Source organism: Sturnira hondurensis, unplaced genomic scaffold, assembly GCF_014824575.4.
Source record: "Sturnira hondurensis isolate 20B ecotype Veracruz unplaced genomic scaffold, ASM1482457v3 Scaffold0021795, whole genome shotgun sequence".
Taxonomy (NCBI): domain Eukaryota; kingdom Metazoa; phylum Chordata; class Mammalia; order Chiroptera; family Phyllostomidae; genus Sturnira; species Sturnira hondurensis.
This window is the reverse complement of record NW_028094426.1, coordinates 10,552,775-10,579,445: the sequence shown is the minus strand read 5'-3', so window position 1 is coordinate 10,579,445 and position 26,671 is coordinate 10,552,775. Positions and strand designations below refer to the sequence as shown.

The window sequence follows — 26,671 nt, the reverse complement described above, 5'->3', positions numbered from 1 at the left end:
AAATCAGCTCTCTTTTCAAACTTAAAGTACCTAGCCTTGTCACATATAGTAATACCCAGGGGACTATGGCTTTAATATTTTTGAGTTCTTTCTCCCCAGATCAAGACATTTAAATAAATCCATTTCTACTAACATGCCAAAAAATACTTGTTCATGAACCACTTCATACCACCTCACCAGCACTGTGCATGCTACACATGTAGTCCGACACATTCGTAATTGGTAAGAGCAAGATGCGGCTCAGAAAGGTGAGGGCATCTGTTCAAGATCAAGCAGCCATCTCCTGGCAGAGCAAGGATGTGAGTCCTCGGTCCAGGCCAGGGCTCTCCCCACTAAGTCTGAACACCTGTGCTCAGCCTCACGGCCCTACTCCCTCTGGCTTAATGAAAGCCAGAGGAGGAGGGGAGTTCCAAGTGGACCTGGAGCTAAGCGTTGTCCAGGTGAAGGACAGTGAGCATTACAGGTAGGAACAGCAACATGAACAAAGGAACAGATATGGCTTAGGAGAGTGGAAGTTTTTGGAGGTGGGGGCAAAGAAATGTTAGAAAATCCTGTTGGATGGTCATTCATTTGTTCACTCAACAAGCACCTGGATAGGTAGTGTGGGGTCAAATACAGGGATCACCTGAAGCTAAGAGTGAGACTTCGGAGCATGTATTGGGAGTCAGAAGGCCTGCATTTTAGTTCCCTGCATTGCCACTGACAGATCGGGCACTTATTTTTTTCCTCTCTGTTCTGTAGTTCTATTCTCTGATAAGTAGTCCTATTCTCTGATAACCTGGGACTGAGTATCTTTCAGCTCAACAGTTTAATTTTAATTTTTGAGTAGGAAAGTGACATGTTGAGAGCGGTCTCCACGGAGGTCTTGGAGCCTCCACAAGGCTGTGCAGAAGTGTGTGTAAAGGAGAGAAGTCTGCCTGCTTCAGGCGGTATAGGTTCGATGGCAGGCACCGTTGAATGAAATTTAAATTGGCAACTCCTCTGGGAAGTCACAGCCTGGACACAGGATGCATGGCTAGACAAGCAAAGTGGGGACAGATTTCAGTGACTTCTCATCGACTTCTTGGGCTGGGGCTCTGCAGTGTCTGAGCGCTACAACCACACTTGGCAGCCTCGACGAAGCTCTCCAGTAGAAAATCCCTGTAGGGTGGAACCCTGTATTTCTGTCCTGATAAACTTACTCATTCACTCTATTGTAGCAATTTCTATGGACACAAGAGGGCAGGCGTTCTTTAGTAGTTTGACTAATTAATGCTAACATCTGTAAGGAGTAGTCTTTCATTCAAGAGCAAGACTGTTTACCTTAGAGGGGAAAAATGGAGGCCACTCAAAATTCTAGAACAAAGAGGATGAATTGGCTTGTAAATCTTCCAATCAAAGAGTCCAATTCTATAGTGTAAACTTTAAGATTAAAAAAAAAAAGTCCCAGAGCTGGGACAAAGTCCTGAAACATATATATACCACATGCCTGACAAATGTGATGAGAACAGACATGGAGTCATGCATTTAAATGGCGATGACACCCGCACAGGCCGGAGCAAATGCAGCAGAAGCAAATGGGAGAGAGTGAGTCACAGGGAGTTGCATGTTTAGACAGGGTGGAGTTGGAAAAAATCTGTTTATGACCAGTTAATCAAGAAAGCATGGAAAAGTGGGTGGAATATCTGGAAAGATAGAAGGGAGGAAGCTTCCTGAGCTAGGTGGGGGAAGGTGACCAAGACAGGCAGGGCCAGTCAGAAGTTATTAGTGTCCTGGGATGGTGATGGAGAAGACACAAAGAACAAAAAAAAATCAATAATAATAAGGTACTTAAGAAAGCAGAAATTTAAGTGGTGTAATCCTTTGGAATAGGTGACCTACTTCTACTTTTATTTCTTTGCTTCTACTTTTTAAAGGCAGAAGACATGAAGCTTAGCACCTATTAACTTACAGGTTTTTTATTTCAGCTTTATGTCCAAAGTATCTAAGATAAAAGAACAAATGTGAAATTAATAAAAGTAATAGTATAGTAAAATGTTTATAACATACATAGGCAATTGTATAACCTATGAAAGTAATAACATTATAGATTACGAAGGAGACTTGATGAAATTGTCCTGGGGCCTCGAGACTATTCTTTCATCTTCCTGTGCACCTACTTCAAAGTATTTGAACTGACAGTAGGAAAAGGCTGAAGAAGGTCTTATGGCAGCAAGGACGGCTGCCCTAGAGTCGGACAGGATGGGCTTGGACCCAGTGGGTTAGAATCACCTAGGGTCGTGTTTGCAAATATCCTAGCCCAGATCCACTGAATCAGCATTTCTATGGATGGCACTTGGGAATTTGCACTTTTGGCAAGCTCCGCAGGAAATTTTAAGTTTACGGGGTGTGTATATCTGTGTGGGGGAGGTGATGGGATACCCGGATATAATTCCAAGTAGGAACACATACCCACATGCATGCCTGGTAAAACACACCAAGCGCATTCCAGAGAGCCTCGCTGATGGATAATTAAGCTTGAAGCCTAAACCTCATATAGATAATCATTACTGGGATTCCCAATTAGAACACTTTGAATAGGTTCAAGAACGTGTTCCCACATGAAAACTCCACCCATCTGGGATGCCGGCAGGCCCTTTGGACTCATGGGGTTTTTTTTTTTCCAGTTTTAATCATTTACCCTAAATGCAAACTGAACTCTTCCCCCTCCACAAAAAAAATAGATATTTATAGTTAGATACATTGCATTTGAATCATAGTCCCCAATTTCTGAGTGGTGTAATTTTGAACAGGCTATTTAACTTCTCTAAACCTGTTTCTTTATCTGAAAAATGTAGATACAACATGCTCCTTGTTAGGTTTTTATGGCAACGAAATTACCTTATATACCAATAGTTTAGTATCATGTCAGTTACTGTGCCAGGCACATAAGTAGGAACTTAAAATAAATAAATAAACCCCAAATAAACAAATATTAGGGGTTTTTATTTCTTTTAATTTCAGTAACAAGTGAGCACAAATGAGTTTACAGAAACTTATTTAACACTTGGGAGCTGTCTAATTCCCATAAAATTAGTTAGGGCCGATGCACGTAATTTATAATCAGGGTGACTACAAAAGATTAGCTTCAAAGTCCAATTCTTGTGCTGAGCACATTGGTCTGCATCTCAAATACCTGGATAAGACTCCTGAGCAGGCCAGGCTCTTGCTTTCAAATGAGGAGTGTAACAGGGAGAGAAGCAGACTAGAAAACAATGAGGCTGTGACGGAGGCCCTCACCTCCACCTTTCACTTCGTTTCCCCCTCTTTGTCCCTTACAGTTCCCAGCATGTCCTCATTTGAGTCGGTCACCCCCTGATCTGTCTGCCTGTCTCCTCCCTTTCCCTTTTGCGTCCCATTGTCTGTTTTTCCTTCCTTCCTTTCCTCCTTTTCTCCTTCCTTGTTTCCATAAATATTTCTTCAATGATTACAGTGTGAGAGGCTCAGCACTGGGCCTGGGGAGGTCGACATGAATATGGAGTAAGAACTCTGAAGAAATCATGCGCAGGGTGCCAGCGAAGCTCAAAGGAGGGGACAGTGTACTCAGCCTGACAGTGAGCGAAGGTTTCTAAGAGGAGCTCTTGCGATGCCTCCCTTTAGCATGGAAAGCATTTGGGTAAAATGTTTTAAATGACAATAAAATGCTCATACCAAAGGTGAGTATTCCAGTAATAGCAGCACAAAGAAACTGGGGGATTTCCCCCACATATTAAAAATGATAAACACTATTTCAAATTATTTAAAACAACTAGTTGAAGGTACTAGAAAGTGACCAAAGGCAGGGAGAAACTGAACACTGGTCATACTAGTTAAGGACATGAGTATGTGGCTTCCTTGCTTAAATGTATTAATACTTCCTATCCACTAGCCCCAGCTCTGGTGGTGAAAAACTGCAGCCATAAAGACTTAAGGAGGCAGATGTCTGAGTTCAGTGCTGCAGAACAGCTGAGAATTTAAGGGGCAAATTTGGGGGAGCAAGAGAAAGAACTACAGAAGAGCAGAGATCCAAAACCTGAACGTAAATTTCCAATTCTCCGGCTGACACTCACTATGCGAGAGTGTGAGAGATGCCAGGGATCCCAGGGTGAAAACAGGAGGCAGTGAGACATTTCCTCTTGTGAGACCCTGGCGATTGTTCCTGGTGAGACATGTGAGCTTGCCACGACAGTGACAGGGTATCCCCCAACTCAGAGACAGCTCAGACTGCTCAAGCTGCCACAAGGCAAAATTTAGAGCTGGAGGAACAAATGGAAATTGAGAGGAAACCTTAGAAACAAGCAAACCACAGAAAGAGCTGGCTCTGATATTTCAGTTAACCTCTGCCAAAATCCTTGGCTGTCTACTAAACTAGGTGCAGAGGCAATCTCCCAGGAGCCAGGGTGAAAAAGGAGCATGCAGAAGTAAAAGAAACGCTAAGCAAAGACATTGCATGGAACATACATTTTGAAGTTTGATTAATTACCTCTGATAATAAAACACCAATGATTCTCAGAACAACAACTCTACAGTCACTATAATGTGCTGATCTTCAATGTCCAATGTCCAACCTAAAGTTATTAGACATAAGAATTAAATAAGGAAACATTCTCCACATGAAAAAAAAATAATAGAAACTGTTTCCAAGTAGGCTTGGATCTATAGCTAACAAAGACTTCAACTTCGAACAGTTCAGAAAAGGAAAATATGGTATTAAAAGTTACCAGAAGAAATATTAACAGAGAAATGGAAACTAAAGAAAGAACAAAATGGCTGTCTTAGACCTGAAAATTAAAATAACTGAAAATAAAAATTTCATTGGATGGATCCTACAGTAAATGTGAGATGGCAGAAGAATCAGTGAATTCAAAAAAGATCAATAAAATATCCCATGTGACCACTAGAGAGAGAAAACAAATACTGAAGAAGAACAAAGCCCCAAAGACCTGTGGGATAGGATTAAGCAGTCTGACATATAAATAATTGGAATTCCAGAAAGAGAAGAGGGACCAAAGCGGGTGGAAAAAAATATTTGAAGCTATAACTGCTGAACATTCTTAAATGTGAGGGAAAACATTTTTATGCAGATCTTATAAACTCAACAAACTCCAAATAGAATAAATACAAAGAAAACCAGAGCTAGCATCTCATGAAGCTAAAGATAAAATATATAGAATAGAAGATATATATACACAGAGAGATGGTCTAACTTATAATGATTTGACTTATGATTTTTCATGTGTACAATGGTATGAAAGTGATATGTATCCCATAGAAATCATACTTTGAATTTGGAATTTTGGTCTGTTTGTGGGCTAACAACATGCTGTGTAATGCTAAGTGGTGCAATTAACTTTAGTTCAATGCTCCAAACATTCCTCAGATCCACTGTACTTCCATCTGTGTATGTAAATGGTAAGTGCCTATACAAAGATTCTGTTTTTTACTCTCAGTACAGCATTCAGTGAATTACATAAGATAGTGAACACTATATGGTAAAACGAGCTTTGTGTTAGATGACTTTGACCAACTGCAGGCTAATGTAAGTGTTCTGAGCACGTTGAAAGTGGACTAGGTTATAGCAAAAACAAAAATAAAATATCTGGGAATAAACCTAACCAAGGAGGTAAAAGACCTGTATGCAGAAAACTACACAACACTGAAGAAAGAAATCAAGGAAGACACAAATAAATGGAAACATATACCGTGTTCATGGATTGGAAGAATTATCATCATCAAAATGTCCATACTACCCAAAGCAATTTACAGATTCAATGCAATACCTATTCAAGTACCAATGGCAAACAGCAAATTTCACAGACATAGAACAAACACTTCAAAAATTTATATGGAACCATAAAAGACTCCAAATAGCAGCTGCAATTTTGAGAAAGAAGAACAAAGTAGGAGGGGTCACAATGCCTGATATCAAACTGTATTACAAGGCCACTGTAATCAAAACAGCCTGGTACTGGCACAAAAACAGGCACATAGACCAATGGAATAGAACAGAGAGTCCAGAAATAAGCCCAACTCTCTACAGTCAATTAATATTCGACAAAGGGGGCAATAATATAAAATGGAGTAAAGACAGCCTTTTCAACAAATAGTGTTGGGAGAACTGGACAGCTACATGCAAAAAAATGAAACTCGAGCACCAACTTACACCATACACCAAAACTAATTCAAGGTGGATAAAAGACTTAAATATAAGCTGTGAGACCATTAAAGCCCTAGAGGAGAGCCTTGGCAAGAAAATCTCAGATATTCTACGCAGCAATATTTTTACTGATACATCCCCTAGAGCAAGGGATATAAAGGAAAGAATAAACAAATGGGATCTCATCAAAATTAAAAGCTTCTGCATGGCTAAGGAAAATAGTATCAAGATAAAAAGAGAAGCAACTGTTTGGGAAAACATATTTGCCAATGATACCTCAGACAAAGGTTTAATCTCCAAAATATACAAAGAACTCACTCAACTCCACTCAAAGAAGACGAGCAACCCAATTAAAAAATGGGCAAAGGACTTGAACAGACACTTCTCCAGGGAGGACATACAGAGGATCCAGAGACACATGAAAAGATGCTCCATATCGCTAGCTATCAGACAGATGCAAATTAAAACTACAATGAGATACCATTTAACACCAGTCAGAATGGCTATCATAAACAAAGAAACAAACAACAAGTGCTGGAGAGGTTGTGGCGAAAAGGGGACCCTAGTTCACTGTTGGTGGGATTGCAGACTGGTACAACCACTGTGGAAAATAGTATGGAATTTTCTAAGAAAACTAAAAATGAATGTGCCTTTTGACACAGCAATTCCACTATTAGGAGTATATCCAAAGAACCCTGAAACACCAATCCAAAAGAACCTATGCACCCCGATGTTCATAGCAGCACAATTCACGATAACCAAGAGTTGGAAGCAACCTAGATGCCCATCGGTCAATGACTGGATCAAAAAACTATGGTACATTTACACAATGGAATTCTATGCTGCAGAAAGGAAGAATGAACTCCTACCCTTTGCAACATCATGGATGGAACTGGAAAGCATTATGCTGAGCAAAATAGGCCAGGCGGTGAAAGACAAATACCATATGATATCACCGTTAACAGGAATCTAAACAGAACAAGCAAGCAAGCAAAATATGACCAATGACACTCAAATACGGAACAGGCTGACAGGGTCCAGAGGGGATAGGGGAGAGAATCATGGGGGAAAAGGGGATGGACTCACATGAACAAGTATAAAGGACACATGGACAATAACTAAGGGTGGGGGGCGGAAATGGGAGGGAGGCGGCGAGCATGGGGCCGGGGGCAGGCAGGGTTGGGAATATAAGACAGAAAGCTGTACTTGAACAAGAATTAAATTAAAAAATTATTTAAAAAAAAAAGAAAGTGGGCTAGGCTAAGCTATGATGTTTGGTGGGTTAGGTATATTACATGCATTTTCAACTTATATTTTCAGTGTATAATGGGTTTATTGTGTGGTATCACCATATTAAGTTGAGGAGTATCTGTACAATTTTTTCCTTGCATTCAGATTTTTATCTTTGGTTTTGTGATATGCTACCTCTAATTTTCTTTGTATTTATTCTACTTGAGGTTTGTTTTATATGTAAAACACCTTGAGGTTTGTTTTATATATAAAACACCTTAAATTCTTTTTTATTTTTAAGCGATTTTATTTATTTACTTTTATGAAGTGAGAAAGAGAAGGAGAAAAACATGCAAGAGATACACTGATCAGTTGCATTTCACGAGCCCCGACCTTGGAACCTGGCTCACAACCCAGGCACGCATCCTGACTGGGAATTGAACCAGTGGCCTTTCAGTTCGAAGGCTGGTGCTCAATCCACTAAGCCACACCAGCCAGGGCCATCTTAAGTCTTTAAAAGACATGTGTTGAAATAAAAATTATGATACCATATTAGCAAGTTTATAACACATAGGTATAACACATGACAACAATAGCATGAAAACTGGGGGGGCACTGAGTGAGATTATTACCATGCGCAAGGGTCCTGTCTTTTTTTTACCAGACATAATTAGATATTCATTCATGTAAATTGTGATGAGTTAACAATGTGTATTATAATTTTCAGTGTAACCACTAAAAATAATGCAAAGGAATATAGCTAGAAAGCCAAATGGGTTACTAAAATTTGCACTATTTTATTAGAATAGTAATACAAAAGAAGACAGAAGGAAAAGAAAAAGGGAAATAATATAAAGACACCAAACAGCAAAATGGCAGGCCCAAATTCACATATATACATATTCACATTAAATATAAATGGACCAAGTGCTCTCATCAAAAGTCCGAGCTTGTCAGGCTTAACTATTTTTCAAAAAGCACAAGAAAACTGGAGTGGCTTTATTAATATAAAACATTACAAAATTTTTAAAATTATATTACAGAGTATATATATATATATATACACACACACACACACAAACTTATTTGTATATATTTAAATATATATTATATATACATATATATACATATATATAATATATGTGTGTGTATATATATATATACTGTGTATATATATATTTTTATATATATTAATATATATTATATATATTATATATATTAAATATATATACTGTATATATATATATATTATATATAAAGGTTTTATTTATTTATCTTTAGAGGGGAAGGGAAGGAGAGAGGAAGAGAAATATCAATGTATGATTGCCTCTCATGCGTACCCTTCTAGGAACTGGCCTGCAACCCAGGCATGTGCCCTGACTGGGAACTGAACAGCAGTTGTTTGTTTCGCAGGCCCATGCTCAATCCACTGAGCTACACCAGTCAGGGCAATATAAGACATTACAGATTTTAAGACAAAGGATTTTCCTAGAGACAGAGAAGTATATTTCATACTGATAAAAGGATCATTCTACTAGGAATATATATTAAACACAGTTTATAAATGCCTAATGATAGAGTATCAAAATACATGAAGCAAACTTGCATTAATGAAATGAGAAGTCAGCAAATTAATATATTATAGTTTAAAGTGAAAAGAATCTTTTCTTAGTAATTAGTAGAAAAAGTAGCTAGAAAATCAATAAGGATATAGAAGACTGAACCACACTAACAACTAACTTAACCTGATAAACATTTATAGAATGCTACACTTGGAAATACCAGAATGTACATTCTTTTCTACTGCATGTCAATCATTCACTGAGGTAGATCTCATACTGAGCCATAAAACAAGCATCAAAAAAGTTTACAAAATTTGAAATTATAGAGAGTATGTTTTCTGATCACAACATAATTAAAATAAAAAAACAGAAGTATATCTGGAAAGGCTTCAAATTTGGGGGAACTAAACAATAGTTTAGTTTCCAAATTACATTTCCAATTAAATCACAAACAAAGAAATTGTAAGAAATTAGAAAATATTCTCAATTGAATGACAGTGAAAACACAACATACCAAAAATTGTCAGATACACTGAAAGAAGTGCTTAGAAGAAAATGTATAGTTTTATTTTCTTATAGTAGAAAGGAAGAAAGGTAAAAATCAACTAGCTAAGAGTCTATCTTAAGAAGGGTGAAAAAAAGCCAAAAAATGCAAAATAAGTAGAAGAAAGAAAATGATAAAGAATGCAAATCATTGGGGGAAATAGATAAACAACAGAAAATAAATCAAGGAAAATAAAATCTGGTTATTGAAAAATATCAATAAAATTAATACACTTCTAAGAAGACTGATCAAGAAAAAAGACAATATCATGAATGATTAAAGGAACTTAACTACAGAAGGAGACTTGACTTGGGGTGCTGAACACCCCATACAATATATAGATGATGTATTATAGAATTGTCCACCTGAAACCTATATAATTGTATTAACCAATGTCACCCCAATATGTTCAATGAAAAATTAAAATCAATAAAAAAGGGACTTAACTGCAGATGTTTCTGACATTAAAAGGTTAATAAAAATAGTATAAATAGCTTTATCAGTAAACATAACAACTTAGAAGAAATGGACAAATTCATTGACACAAATTTTCAAAACTGACTCAAGATGAATTAGAAAACCTGAATAGTCCTATATCAATAAAAGAAACTGAATAACTGAAAACTATCCCAACAAATAAAACTGTATATCTAGATGGCTTAGTCGATGAAGTATATAAAACATTTAAGGAGAAAATAATACCAGTCATACACAAACTTTTTCAGAAAACATAGAAGTAAAAAATAATTCCCAACTCAGATTTTAAGGACAAGGTTACCATGATGCCAAAACTATAACAAGAAACGAAAACCACAGATCAATATCTCTCATGAATACAGGTGAAAAATTCTTAACAAAATGGCATTAAGTTGAATAAATATTTTTCATAATGTATTATGAATAAGTGGTGGTTATCTCAGGAATGCCAAATTCATTTAATAAATGAAAATCAGTCAATGAAGCTCACCATATTAATAAAGGGGAAAATTATATGATCACCTGAATAGAAGCAGAGAATTTCACAAAGTGTAACACTCATTGGTAATAAAAACACTAAGCTAAGTAGGAAGAGAAGGGATCTTCTTAACCTCATAAAGGTTATCCATAAAAATCCTACAGCAAGCCTCATATTTAATGATGAAAGACTGAATATGTTTCTCTTAAGATTGGGAACAAGGCAAGGAGTATCATTCCCTGCTAGTGTACATTGTCCTGGAGTTCTTACCCTGTGCAATCATGAAAGACATCAAGGGCATACAGGGGAAGAAAGAAGTGAAATTGTCTTTATGAAGAGATGGCATGATTATGAACATAGAAAAATCCCAAGAAATTTATAGAAAAACTATTAGAGCGGATAAATGAATTTAGAAAGTCTGCAGGATAAAAAGTAAATATACAAAAAAATTATATTCTTATACTGTGGTGATTTTATATTTATAAAATTTTTTTGACTATGGACTGATCATAATAACATGCTTCTAATGAGTAGAATGTGGTGGAAGTGACAGTATATGACTTCTGAGACTAGGTCATAATAGGCATTGCTGTTTCTGCTTTGTTCTTTTGGACCACTTGGTCTTGGGAAAGCTGGACACCTTGTTATGAGGACACTCGAACAGCCCTGGGAGTGGCCCAAGTGGTGGGTAACCAATCTGTCAGCACACCTTGTCAACCATGTGAGTCACCTTGGAAGTACCTTTTCCAGCCTCAGTTAAATTACAGAGAGTTCAGTTCCTCAGTCTGTGAGTCTTCCAGCAGGAGCCCCAGATATAATGAAACAGAGACAGGGCATCCTCACTGTGCCCTATCTACATTCCTGACCCATGGAAACTATGAGATTCTAAATGATTATTGTTTTTTCAAGCCACTAATTTTGCGGGTGACTTGTTATGTAGTAATAGATAACTAATGCATACATACAAGCAACAGACAATTGAAAAAAGGAGTAAAAAAATCAATTCTGATTATAGGAGCATCAAAAATTATTTAGGATTCAAATGACTTAAAGATATGTATGACCCATATACTATAAACTACAAAACATTGCTCAGATAAAAATAAGATCTGAATAAATGGAGACACTGTATTCATGGATTGGAAGACTCAGTGTTAATGACACTGATTTTCCCTGAACCGATTGAAAGATTCCTTGCAGTTGAAGTCAGTGGACCCTTGTGTGGAGGTCTTCATAAGTGGTATTGGCTCCCTTGTCAGTGCTGTCATTCTCTACGGGATTTCTATCCATGTCTGTCTTACTTCTTTGGCTCTTGACTTGCATAGCCAAAATCAGCACTTAGGTGTGTACAGTATCCTGAGGTAGGGCTACTCTGGGGCCTTTATCTTCCTTAGGCTTATCAGTTGTTAGGTAAATTGGACCACAGCTATTCAAAAACTCATGTGAGGGGTGGAAAGCTTCTAGAACAAGGTTATCCAGGGCCACCTTCCTTAGAGTTTCCAGAGCCTCAGGCAAGTTATGTTTTTCAGGGCCTCTGCCAACATAAACAATTGAATGAAGAAATATTTTCCAAAATTTATGGGCCAGGTGAGATGTAGTGGTTTACTGATGAAGATTTAGAATACTGGGTGGAGAAAAGTACAAATGTGTTTGTCCAGTCAGTACATGTGAAGTGTCCAGGTACCATCTGCCTGTGTTACTTATTATCAAATGCATTGTTCCTGGATCATTTTAAATCTCCCACCATGAGAAAAAGGTAGCAATACTGTTCTCACTCACAAAGACATGACTCTGAAACTTGTACTAAGCAACATGGATTTCTTCGCCCCTGCCATTCCCTAACACCATTTACTTAATGCCTCCGCAAAAGCTATCATGCCAACTGTCAATACCGGCTGCTAATGCCTCTCTCAAAGGTCTTTACTGTGACTTGTTAATGATGGCCACAAATTCAAGTCTTACACAGAGCGTTAAGAGAAATGTGAACGATAATTTCTTTATGGTCATTAAAGTTAAATTCAGAATATCATAGCCTAAACATGGATCAACCTATTTTCCAATTCTTTGCGCTTGGGTTCCTTCAGTTGTAACCCTTGCATTCCTAGAATGTGATCTCTTTCCACACCCCCACGTTTCACACACCCTCCAACAGTGGGCACCATTAGGGGCGAGGCCTGTGGGCAGGGCCAGAAGAGCAGCCCCAGTTGCACAAGGAAGATTCAAGCATCCTAAGACTGGCCTGTGAGTGTGGGAAGCCACGTCATTAGCTAAAGGCATGAGATCAGTTGAAATGCCCATTGGTGCCGTGGAGCAAGATTCTCAAAAGCCCCCGTAGGAGGAGCTGGCCCCAGCTCTCCCCAGAATATTGCAGCCAGATGAGGTGACAAGGGCCAGCAGTGGAGCACACAGAGTGAAGTTCACTTGTCACTTCCCCTGCTGCCTTTGAGTGCTGCAGAAGGAAGGTGGCACTGCAGTGGGAATGCATGCTGAAGCCCAAGGGTAAGCATGGCCTTTGGCCACTTAGAGCCCAGAACACATGCTGTGTCTGCCATGAGGGTCACCCAAACTCATCACATTACCAACATTCTGTCAGCTCAGTGAGGTAAAAATACACTCTGAGGGCCAGCAGAAAGGATTACTCATCAGGACCACCTCATAAGCTTGGGTCCCAGAGCTCCTCACAGTATCTGGTTGAACTTGCCTGTGGATGTGGGTAGAGGTGGAAAGCCCCCCAGAATGACAGATATGGGGACCCGAATGCACATGGGTCCCTGTCTGAGCTTGGCCCCACCCGAATGGCACTGCCATACTGGCTGGTCTTGGGCACTGGAAAGATATTTAGAAAATTTCTGGAAAGGTGCTTCCTAAATCAGATATACTTGAGACCCAGGCCAGGGCCAGGATGCCCCAGAACCTCTAGCCTGCCTAGTCTCAGGCTGCTGGGAGTAGACTCAGGGCATTTTGAGGAAGATACTACAGAGCCAGAAACTCACTGCCTGGGCTTATGGGTGGTGCAGAGGTTATCAGCACCTGGTACACATTTGACTTCCTCAGGACATTTCATATTAGCATCTTCAGGTGAAATAATTTCTCCAAGGGTAAAGGAAATTCACACTGCTTTTAAAAGCTAGACTAAAAAGGACTGAGGCTACCAAATCACTGAAATCCTTTCTAGATTAAGATGGGGGTTGTAATATTACTGGATTTCCTTGCCTTAACCATCTCTGTTCGTATGGAGTCAGTGAATGCTCTGATGCACAGGAGACTGGCTTAGGTCAACCTGGGTGAGCTGGAGACAGTAAGTCCTTTTGTAATGCTGATGACTGCATTGTGAAGGGCTGCACTGTTCCTTTTATCTTCCTGTGCCGGAGCACAGTGTGGGGAGTGAGCGCCTTCCTGGAAGTTCTCATTAGGTAATTACCCGGCCTGTATTCTGGCTAGGACAACAGGCGCCCACAGAAAGTCATTCACAGTCATTTTTGACATTTCTTCTTGAACATGGATATTGATCTTCCATTCATACATCTTTTGGCCATCTATAAAACATAGGGTTTGAGCCACCTGGATTATCGTACCAGCCTTCTAATATTCTGTGGGCAGCCTCTCTTGTCCTCCTTTCATGGGCCAGATAATTCTAAAATGTAAATCTATTTACGCCACTCCCACTTGTGACTTTAACGGTCTTGCATTGACCTTCATTCCTTCTCTCAGGCCTTCCCTACACATGCTCTTGCCAATAGGCCTTTATACATGCTATTTGTTCCATCTGGGATATTCTACCACCTCATTATCCCCAATGGTCTGGCAAATTTATACTTGTCTTTTGTGCCTAAACTTAAATTTTACTCTCTTACAGTCTATTTCAATATCCCCAAACTGGTCTTGCCTATTATTTATTACACAAATCACACTGTATTATCATTGCTTTTTTATTTGTATCTGTTTTTCACCAGAAGACAAGTTTTGTTAGAGGAGAAACTGTATCTGTCTTGTTCACTGGTGGAAACTGCCCTGCCTGGTTTCAGAAGCTATAATCCCCCATGGCTAAGGCTGAGTGAGAGGCCTTGAGACCCTAAGCCACTAAGGGGACAAAGCTTATGTCCCTGGCAGGAGCACTGCCCCTGCCCACTTTACTTCAACCTGCCTGTCTCCCAGTGCATACTGTTTAGCCAATGACGGATAAGATTCCTCAGGGAAGGATGACCTAAGACAGGCATGGTCATGAGGGGGCCCTCAGGGAAGGACTTGGGAGCTATAGAAAAAGGGGGTGATGGACCCTTGCCCTTGGCTTGACACAGCCTGAGTCCTCATTCTATCTGCAAGAAGTCTCCTACTCTCTTGGCTGCCTTACTTCCCCTGCCTGACTTAAGCCCGAAACAATGCCAGAGGTGGGTGTGACCCTGTGCTGGAAAGGGTGGGTTCTCTAGGGTGATCAGGCCTAAGAAAGAATGCATAAAATCCTATGAAACCTGCTTTGCTAATACTCACAATTTAAATGATAACGGTCCAAGCATGGAATGAATTTGTTTCCCCAATGTTTTATGGCCCTTTATCTGTCTGACCCTGACTCAGAATAGGTCCTCAGAGTTCTTTGAATGTTATCTATTTGATCACTACTGCCTGACAATGATTGATGAGCTTTCCATATATGCCCAGGATTCCAATGCAAATTAAGCCAATAAAAGCCTGCCAAGGCAAGGTTTGAGATGCCCTTCTCTTGAAAGAGTGGCAACAAAGCAGTTGCCATCCCTTTCCCCCCACAGAACTCAATAGTCCATGTGAATTTGTTTCATCTCATCCATCTCAGCCGTGGACACTGTGGGCCAGTGTCCATCCACGTCAGTTCTCCATTGTAAATACTTTACCTCCCAAGTAATTTAACAGAAAATTGTTGATGAATGAATAAATTATATAATGTTTACAACTTAATGAAGTAAGCATTATATTAGCCTCATTTTATAAATAAGAAAGCAGGTTTACAAGAGTAAAATAGTTGGATTTCATATGCTGGTGAACAGGTTAGCAGCTGTTCAAGCTCTACCTTTCTTGTTACCTTTGTAAACCTCAAAAAAAGGCCATTGTGTCTTGAAGGTTAGGAGTTTTTCACGGCAATCATTGTGGGGATTGGACTTTTGCGGGGGTCCACTGAATGCTGTAAGAGTGTGGACAGGTGCATGTGAGATCTTTAGAGTTAAGCACATGTTGAGTGTGATGCTGTCTGTGCCATCATAGTTATCAGCCTTTCACATGAGCTTCAGCCAGGTCACGAATGTTTCATGACTTGATATGTCTGTTCTGACTCAGCGATTCTTAATATCCTCGTACGTATCAAGAACAGCCTCCAGGTCCTGCCTCCTTCAAAACAAAACTAACACCACACTTCTAATCCACTTCATCTACCACGGTGCTTTTCCACCAAAGAGAAACAAGCACTCATCCAACTCTGTGCTGAGGTCAACAGCTCCCACGGCACGATGCTGGTGGCGAAGCTTAGTTCCACGTCCGCCAGCTGAATCCAATGTGGCTTCAGCCCTTAATCAGCTTTTTGCAACATAAACAAGACATGGTACTTTGCATGTGCTACTAAAAACGAAGTTGTCCAGCCCGAGAAAACGGGAACCACACTGCTCCACTGGATTTGATTAAAACACATTGGGGGTTAAAAAAAAAAGTAACTTTTGTTCTGTCTCAGTGTAATTGCTCTAAAAATCTCTATTATCTATGTGTCTATTCTAAAAGGGTGTACATGGAAATGTTAACAGTTGTGAGTTTCATAAGAAATCCCTCATGTCCTTCCCCATCCCTGCTTTTGGGATCCAAGAATTTTAAGACTGTGGCAGAACACTAATCTCCAGAGATTCAAAGCAGGGCAGGTAACATCCAAACATCACGCTTTATTGTAAATAAGAGAAAGAGTAAGAATGTTTGACAGGTCGCAGTCTCTTGCTGTCCTTAAATTTTGCTCTAAAGGAACATGAAAGAATCAGAGCACAGAGCAGAGTCCCCCAGCCCTGTTGAACCAAAGCAGTTAAGGAAACTATAAGAAAGATGAAATCAAATGGCCTTAAAAGAAGGGTCGGGTCCCAAGGAATGAAGAATAACAAGCTATGCCCTTTCAAGTGTCAGCATTCCGGATAGGGTGACATTAACACTACTGGGAGCAATAATACCAGAAAGGGCAAAATGCTCTGATGATGAGGACAGATGTGTCAAGTGGTTGGTACAACCACCCTGTAAGTGACAGATATGTAACTAAAGATGAAGAGTGTGCACATTACATCCTCCTTGGACCCTTAGGAGTTTGGTAAGAATTTCCCCCTGCCTTTGCACATGATGTTTCGTGAAGAGGTTGCAAACCTTCAGCTGAGTGCGCAATTCCAGCTAGGCAATGTGCTTTCTTGGGTTCACACAGTGGTTTTGTTTTTCTCTTGAGAAGTTGGAGGAACTGGAAACACTGATCTCCACAACTGTCAGTGGGAGCTGAGCAGCTGGCCTCCTTCCAATGCGTGTTTGCTACAGTTGCTTCCACTTCATTTTTTTTATACTAGCACCTTTTATTCATTACATCATCTGCTTGTTTCCTTTAGGGCAGAGTGTGCAAGTCCTATTCTGCAGAGACTGCCCTTCCCATCCATCTCCACCTGTTCAAATCCTAGTCGTCATTCATGGTTCACCTCCAATGTCAACCTCTCTTTCCTGTCTCCAACAACCTGATGCGAGTTCTCCCTCCTTTTGTAGCATACACAGTATCCAGTAATATTATGCTTATCTGTATTGTGTTTATCTTGTTATTGTAACATTTATAAACTTACCCATTCATTCATTCATTCATTCATCCATTCATTCATCAAGAATTTGTTAAGTACTAGGTGCCACATGCTAGGTTAGGTGCTGTGGATACTGCAATAAATAAGAGAGACAGAAACAGGCCCTCGAGGAGGCATGGGGAACAAGATCTGCCTTTGCTCCTCTTTGCTTCTACTGCAAAGCACAGGAAAGTGCCTTGTACCTCAGAAATCACTCACTTGCATTTTTAACAGTGAGTGAGTGGCAACTCTATGAACTAAGTTTATGTCATTCTATTTTTAAAAAGCATTGGGACTATAGATCTTCAAAAAGCATGCTGAAAATTAAATTTTATTAATGTTTAGTAACCACTAAACACTTCTTCCATTTCAGTTACTCTGAACCACCAAGGTTTCATCCTGACAGGGCACTCAGATGTCCCTCTAAACTTGTTTACCTGGGTAACTGCTGAAAGAGAGGCAGCTACTGCTGGTGTCTTTATCCCTGATGTTGAAGTCCCAGTGTTTATATATCCTGAGCATGGCCGCATATGTGTACCAGCTTGAGTGAGCGAAGTAGATGTTCTCAAACCCAGGAAGAACCTGTAGTCAGAATCACAGTGAACAATATCGATAACGACTGCAAGTGATATATAGATATATGTCATAAATGATTAATGTAACTGAGACACAAATTGACACAATCCCTATACACTTACTTCAGTGAAGTAAGTATACGGGAGATGTATAGAGAAATTGACTATAAGTAAAGTAAACGTACAGGATTGTGTCTGTTGCTCCATTTACTATTGGAAAATTAACCTTTAATGTGTGCACAATTAAAGTTAACCTTTAATGTGCGCACGATAGACTGTCCTAGTGTGCAAAAGGGAAGATTCTGGAAAGAGTGACAGGTAGATACAGCACAGGAAGAACTGTGGAAGAAATACAGGTAACACCATGTACATCCAATTCCCTCCACCAGTGCCTTCCAGTTCTTCACATCTATGACAGAGGAACCCAAGAGCGGATCACTAATATTGCCAGGGTTGATGAGACGTTGCCACACCTGCGTGTCACACAGAAAAAAGTCTGTGTGGACCAGAACAAGGAAAACGAGAAAGTCTGCTGTGTGTCTCACCTTAATAAGAGCAGAACAGTGTCCCCTGTCCCATCTCTTAAAAACCTTCAGGCTGGAGTCTTTTGTGGGAGAAAGGGAGGGAATCAGATCCAACAGGTCTCCAACAGCATTCAGGAACTGAATCTGGAACAGGGTCATGGGCTGGGAGAAGACAGAGACCACACTCAACACTCATTTGCGACAGTCAGATGTCATTTTCTGTTGTGTCTCTTGTTAGGGATCCATTACATTATTGCTTTGCGAAGGGCCCCTAATGATTTTATTGCAAACTTATTAAATATTTTACTTTATAGTTTATGAGTATTTTAGCATGTGTGAATATCCACAGACTTGGGCAAATTCTCCTAAGACAGCTGCCTCTCTGAGTTTTCTCAGTCTCGGCACTAGTGATAATTCTTTTGGGGGGTGGGAGTGCTGTGCACTGTAAGATACTTTACAGCCTCTAGCTACAAGATATGAGTAGTACCTCCCAGTGTTGACAACGAAAAATGTCTCTGGGTATTACCACATATCCTCTGGAAAGAGATCACTCGTAGTTGAGAGTCACTGCTTTACAGCAAAAACATTCAACTAAGATTTTTATTTTAAGATTTTATTTATTTTCAGAGAGAGGGGAAGGTAGGGAGGAAGAGAGGGAGAGAAACATTGATGTGTGAGCCATTGCCTCTCCCAAGTGCACAACTAGGGAACCTGGCCCACAACCCAGGCATGTGCCCTGACTGGGAATGGAACCAGTGCCTTTCCGGTTTGCAGGACAGCGCTCAACCCACTGAGCCACACCAGCCAGGACAAGATGCTTTTGATTTTGATAGTATGTTTAACATAGGACTAACCGACTTGACGGCATTAACCCTGAAGCAATGATCAGACTTGAACATGAACCTTGGGCTAACTGGATAAGCACTGCTCTAGCAAGGTTCAGCCCACGAGGCACAGGCGGTGGGAGGACACACACAAAAGACATTTTAACCAAAAACCCCAAGCTAATTATTTAACTTAAAAAAATGACAGGGTCTTTACTTCATTAATTTCTCTTATGCTGAAAATCTTGATATCCAACATTTATTCATATGGAGAATAACATAATAATAAATAATAATATAAGAATAAGCTCTGTTCTGAGTCCTCACACCTGTAAAGGCACCTTTGCCCTCCCCTTTTACTTATTTATTTTATCTTAGTATATCTATCTATTGAACTTGATCAAATTTCAAAATAACCATACCAATATTATTATATAAGATTACTCAATATAATTTCAGGTCGTTTTTTTTAGGGTTTTTTGGTGTGGTTTTTTTGTTTTTTTGGGGGGGCATTCTTCCTGTTCTTAGGACCTGTCCCACTAAGGATACACAGTGATAACTGTGTTTTAAAGGCACCTGCTCTCTGTGTAGTTTTGCTGTGGGCTTGATACACAGTTAACTATATTTCTGTCAGTTTGTTTCCAAATTTCAGGGATTGCATTTCTTCTTTGTGATTGAATTTCCTTTTATAGTTATCAACAGCATTTACCTGTTCCAAAGCCAAATGTAAATGTATAAACAAGTCACATTCAGAGAAATGTAGCCTTCATCTCTTTCCCCTCCACTTCCTTTTCTTCCTGCTTTCATACGTAATTCTTTAAAAAAATTTTTTAATAGCTTAAAACAATGAATATTTATTTAGCTAAACAACATAAGAGTTGTCTAGAGGTTGGTTGTCCTATGACAATCTTGCTCATACAACTGTGGTCAGTTGGCTGATAAGCTAAGTTTTGTTTTTATGCTCTTGGCTGACAGTGACCAGAGGGAAGAGGGGAGGGAATTTCGGGGGAAATAGGGGAGGGATTTAGAAGAACATTCTTTTTTTAATTTTAGATTTTGGTTTATTCTTTCATTGTTGTTGTTTCTTGAAAAGATATGCAAATCTGTGTGTCTATCTATCTACCTGTCTACCTCCTTTTCTTATATAAAAGGTAGCACACAATATACACTGTCTTTATTTTTCACAGAGTAACGGGTCCTGAAAGTCACTCCATAATAGTGAATGGAAATCTACCTCATTCCTGTCTGCACCTATATCATTCATGCAGCTAGTCTTCTATATTTTGGCTGATTTTAGTCATTAGTTATTATAAATTATCTGCAATAAATATGCTTATATTTTTGCTAGTGAACCTTTGTGATAACTTTGGAAGTGGGTCAAAGGGTATATGAATACGTGATTTTGGTACTGTCAGAATTCCTGCTGAGTGGATACACTACTTTGCATCCTCACTGGTGTTTTAGGAAAGTGCCTTTCCCCCACAGGTTTGCCAACAGAAGATGCTTTCACATTTTAGAATTTGTGCCAAACTGACAAGTGAAAAAGTGTTACTCAATATGGTTTTAATTTGAATTTCTATCTATGAGCAAGACTGAGATCATATGATTTATAATTTTTTTGCATCACTTTTCTATGAACTGTCTTTTTTGTATATTTTTGTCAAGAATGTGTGTGTGTGTGTGTATGTGTGTGTATCTATAATCTCCCTCAGGAAACAAGGGCTCCATCATTTTAGAGGTAATTAAATGCTCACTTTAAATCCTCAACAATTCAGTACAGCTTTAAGGGAAAACTGTGTGTGGGCATGTGTATGCACAGATGTGTGCGTGGAGCATAGGACGCAGAGCATTTGTTTACTTAGACCTTGTGCTTCAATGGTCACATCACGTAGAGAGCAGCTTCCTTAGGTTATTTGGACAGCCAGCACACTCATGTCGGGCTCTTTACCGGCCCCCGAAGACAGTGTAATGAAAGAGGTGAGAAAATGCAGAAGCAAATAAGCTCAACTTTTGTGTCAGCCGATGAGTCAGGATAAATAAGATGATACTTGTGTGCAAGAAATTTATATTCTAATCCTAATTTGATCTGCTTCTATACTGGAATGTAATTTTAAAGATTATTGTTAATAAATCCTGTATCAAGTAGCTTCTTAAAAGTCTTACCTTTTCCCCTGTTAATATAGACTTCTTCATTGCTCCTAAATACAGCCCATCCATTTGTGCCATGACGTAGCCTGTGTGTCTCCAAAACGGGTCATCTTCATAATATTTGATGTTATTTCGTGTCCACTGTTCTTGCTTCCTGACAAAAAAATTAGATTTGTCCCAGAGCTCTCTGTGGTTGCTCATCCAAAGCTAAATTAAACCCAGGCGCTTCAAGGTAACATATTCTGATAATTATCGTAGTATCATTTAAATTCTGGATCTTCTAACATTCCACTCCCTCTGAAAGACCAACAGGGCAGATCCGAAGTGATTTTTAATTTCTCCTTCGGATAGGACTCTGCCTTCAGAGCTTCCTCCGAGCTGTAGTTGGAGCCACAGCACAGGTGAAGCGTTAACCTGCCTGGGATGCTGAGACCTAAGAAAGTCAAGGAGAGATGGTCCCAGTACATTCACATCAAATCCTAACATCTCCCTAAGTCAGTAAGTCAGTTACGCTTGGTCAAGGGTAACTTTACCAAGAGGTAAAGTTAAACAACAGGAAAAAATAAAAACTCCCAAGGGCAGGGTTGCTTGTGTATATTTATCTTTTGTTCAGATCATTTTCATAGTTCCTGGTTCATTCTGTTTCAGTTGTCACTAATCATTTCCCCAATGCTTGTGTCCTAGCATGCTCAGCAAAAAAAAAAAAAAAAAGTCTTGTTTTTCATAGTCCTTTCACTCTGTCTTTCTTTTAGTTCTCTGCACTTCGTGGGGAATGGTGTGACATACTGTATGCTGAAAGTCATTTCTGGTTTGGTCAAGCTATCTCTACATCAATTTTAGAATACAGTGTTATTACTTTATGGGATCTAGCCCAGTCAATGGTTTTTCACTGATAACTCTGTAGGACTTTAGCATTCGATGAAGCGGTTCCTTAGTGCATAATTTGGAGGGCCAAACCAAGAGCTCTTCCATCCCCAAATTAATCTCATAGTGCATCATCCCACAGACATATGACAAATTTTCTGAATATTGAGAATTATTAGCCTTCAGACAATTTTTATTTAAGTAGAAATATTCTCAGAGAATGTTAAGAATTATGACTTTAGATATGGGCTAACGCTACAGTGGGATTAGTCCCCAGGCTGCTGAAAAGGAAGCACCTGACAGAAGAAAGAGGGAGGACCCCAGAGGAAGGAGAGTCACCCCCATCCCATGCCCTCCCGCCAGGGGGTGGGGATGGGGGAAGGGGAGGGAGCAATGGGGGGGGGGTCTGATTTTGCCCGCTGCACACTGATGGTTTCCTCCTCCAGCTGTGCAACTGATACTGTGATATCTAACCTGACCTCCAAACGAGCCCAAATTAGAGGGCCTGATGTCTGCGACCAGTTTTCATACCATCACCAAAATGTGCTTTACCTCACTACAAGAACAACTCCTGCCTGAGGGATACAAAAGGAAATCGGTGAAAGGAAAATCACAGTTTGAAATGACACATTCAGGCCCTGCAGCTTCAATGAGGAGAGAAAAGCGATTGTACGTACTCCATGAACTCCTGCACTTTATCCACGATGGAAGGTTTCTTAATCAGCTGTGGGTAGAGGTTTATGAAGTGGTCATGTATGTGTCTGAAACGGTAGATCAAAATGGTTACATTTCATTTCCATTTTTCTCCTTGGGTTTCTCCATCACAGCCAATTACCCAATCTTTTGGCTAACTGGGAGGCCCCCTATTGCAAAACTTCTCTAATATTCTTTTTATAAATCAAACAGTTTAAAATTGGGAAATATTGCTAAAGTATAGAAAAGCATAGAATATAACAAACACTCAAGTATCCATTATATAACCTTATTAAATCACTCTATTTTGCCATATTTGCTGCGTATATTTAAAAAACAGTAGATGGGAAGCCCCTGTGCACACCTTCTTGTCACCAATTCCTGTCCCTTCTTCCCAGAGGAAACTACAATCTTGAATCAGTGATTAATTATACCGTCATGTTCTCACTGCATATATATTTAACCATAAACAATGTAGAGTATTATTTATCAAGTTTCAGAACAAAGTGTAAATAAGACCACAGTACCTACCACTTTAACTTCTCTCAGCACTACTTTTTTTTAAAATCCTCTCTCAAGGATATGTTTTACTGATTTTAGAAAGAGAAAGAGAGGCATTGATGTGAGAGAGAAACAATAACAGGTTGCCTCCCGTATGCACCCTGACCAGGAATTGAACCTGCAAACTTTTGGTGTATGGGATAATACACCAACCAAGCCGCTTGGCCAGGGATCAACATTACGTTTTTAAAAGAAATATCTGTGTTATGATCTGCAGCTTAAACTTATTCTTGGCAGCTGCTGATGGTACTCTATGGTATGACCACTGTAACAATTCATGTATGTATACCCATCATGGACATTTAACTGGTTTTTCATTTTTCACAATCATATTGTATTATCAAATATTGTTGTAAATGTCTTTTTACATACTTGGATGTTCTTCTAGTATATACATAATATATAAAAGTAGAGTATCTGGGGCAAATATTCTATACATCTAGAGGGACTCAATATTGCCAATCTGCCCCCAACAGTGACTGTACCCCCCGCCCATGTCAGACTTCTCCCCACCACCACCTCACCACCACTCAGTGTGGTCAGACCTTCTAGTTTTAAACAGTTTCGTGGGTGTTAAATGGTTTCCCATTGTTTTAATTTTCACCTCCCACCCCCAGGATTACTGGCCATTTGGAATTCTTCATTTTAAAACTTACTTTAAAAAAGTTAAATGTGTCTCAGAAGCTGTACAGAAAACATTTTTATTTAGTTATAATTGACACGGCATTGTGTAAGTTACAGGTGAACAACACCTTGATTCAATGCATTTATTATTGCATTATAATTACCACTGTGGTGTTAGCTGACATCTCTATCAGGTCCCACAATCATCACTTCTTTTTGTGGTGAGAACTACGAAGATCTAGTCTTTTAGAGGCTTTGACATTTATAACAGACTGTGTTATAACTACCATCACTATTTGTCTATGAGGTGCAAGTTTGTACCCCTAAGCAACACCTTTCAATTAAAATCTTTTTAACTGATGAAAATAATCCATTTACATTTATTGTAATTTTTACGTATTTGGAGTTATTACTATAATCTTTTATTTTTTTATAAGATTTTATTTACTTATCTTTAGAGGGGAAGGAGAGAGGGAGAGAAACATCAATGTATGGTTGCCTTTTGTGCGTCCCCTGCTGGTAGTTAGCCTGCAAGGAACTGGCCTGCAACCCGGGCATGTGCCCTGACTGGGAATCGAACCGCGATCGTCTGGTTCGCAGGCCCGCACTCAATCCACTGAGCTACGCCAGCCAGGGCACTACAATCTTTTTTATTTTCCATTTACCAACCTTTTCTTTAATCCCCTTTTGTTTTCTCTGTTCAGATAATATTTTCATTGTCTTTCTTTTTTACTTCTGCTCATTTAGAAAATGTAAAACATATTTTCATACTGTCAGTGACAATTAAAGTTTTAAAAAACACAACTGTTCATTGCCTTAGAAAGTTTAAATGAATTTTATATTAGGTTGGCCAAAAGTCCATATTTTTTCTATAATGTAAAAGACACGCTTTTTATTTTCACCAATAACTTTAGTGATTTGGATATTTTGAATATATTGACTGTCTCCTGTGTGGTATACGTTGATTGTTCTCAATGTCTCTATTTGACCACTATCAACCTCAACTGGTCTGCCCGACCATGGAGCGTTGTCGGGCAAGGAATCTTCCGCACAAAACTTCACAAACCACTTTTGACACATTCGATCAGTCACAGCAGTTTCTGCAAACACTGAACAAATCTTTTTTGCATTTCAGTTGCATTTTTACCTTTCTTGAAATAATAAAGCATACTATGCTGAAAATGTTATGTATTTTCTCCCATCTTCAGTATGAATATGCCTACACAAAAATCCCCCAATTTTGAAGGCTTCTTTTTAAATGCATGCTGACATGACAGCTGTCAGAATACAATCTAACAGGATTTGTTTTTAATGAAATTAAAGACAACTAAGCACTACTAGAACCATCTTACAGAAAAAAATGAACTTTTTGGCTGATCCAATATTTCTCTCCTCCAAACATAACGCATATTTTAACAAGCTTTAACTGCCTACTGATATTTCCCATTATATTATTGTTCAAAGATTTAGTTTTGTATTTTTAATTTAAAAATATTTCTATTTAAATTTCTTTCCTAATTTTTAACTTTTACAATAAAATTTTATTAATTTCTTTGTTTAGTGGAAGTCTGTGGGTGGTAAACTATTTTATTTTATATATTTGAAAATATCCTTTTGTGACCTTGCTCTTGAATAATTTAAATGGTTACAAAATCCCAGTTATTCTTCCTCAGTAATTTTAAGATATTGCCTTCCTATCTTCTGACTCTATCGCTGTTGATGAGAAGTATGCTGTCAGTCTAGCTGAAATTCTTTTGTAGTCAATGTCTTTCCTTTCTGGTAGATTTTAAAATTATTCTCTGTATCCTCAATTTTCTGTATTACTGACTCTGTTGTAGCAATTTAATAGTCTGTGTCTTTCAACTAAAGACTCATGCATTTTTCAACTTTGATAAAGCCTCAACTATTACCCTACCTACTATTGCTTGTATGACATTCTCTCCAGTCTCTTTTTCTGAGACTCCTAATAGATATGCGTGGTTTGTCCAAAAAAAGTCCAGCCATTGTTAATCTAACAAAAACGGTTTGTGTGACATGGATGCAACCTGGCAGCCAAGGAGAGTGGACTGGAATGCACATGTGTGTACAATAACAACTTCACGGTGCTAGTCAGAGGGGATGACTAGTCACTGAGTGAGCATGTTTATTATGTGGCCATCACCTTCAAACTGACTGAGTAGAGCAATGAATCTCCATCAAATTTTGCACTAAACTTGAACATTCCTCCATGGAAATGATCTTGATGATTCAGAAGGCCATAGCTACTGGCGACTGGCAACTTCATCAAGATAGCACACCCATTCGTGCATCATTTTTGAATTTTTTCGAGAAACATCAAATCACCCAGGTGACTAAGCTCCCCTACAGCCCAGATGTGGCACTCTGTGACTTCTGGCTTTTCCTAAAACTAAAATCACCTTTGAAAGGGAAGAGATTTCAGACTGTGGATGAGATTCAGGAAAATATGACAGGGCAGCTAATGGCAATTGGGAGAACTGTGTGAGGTCCCAGGGTACCTACTTTGAAGGGAACAGAGGCATCATTGTCCTATGTACAACATCTCTTGTATCTTGTATCTTCTTCAATAAATGTCTATTTTTCATATTA

At 39.1% G+C, this 26,671-nt stretch overlaps 1 protein-coding gene across 1 annotated transcript in view; it reads right to left on the bottom strand.

The window, feature by feature from the left end:
* Positions 1-26,671, bottom strand: part of PLBD1 (phospholipase B domain containing 1) — a 53,143-nt gene that overhangs the window by 7,081 nt on the left and 19,391 nt on the right. Inside the window, exons 3-6 of the mRNA XM_037033803.1 lie at positions 22,864-22,947; positions 21,338-21,476; positions 18,372-18,512; positions 17,689-17,833 (exon numbers count right to left, since the gene is read on the bottom strand). Coding sequence (XP_036889698.1) covers positions 17,689-17,833; positions 18,372-18,512; positions 21,338-21,476; positions 22,864-22,947 — 509 coding nt within the window. The remainder of the gene's footprint in view (positions 1-17,688; positions 17,834-18,371; positions 18,513-21,337; positions 21,477-22,863; positions 22,948-26,671) is intronic.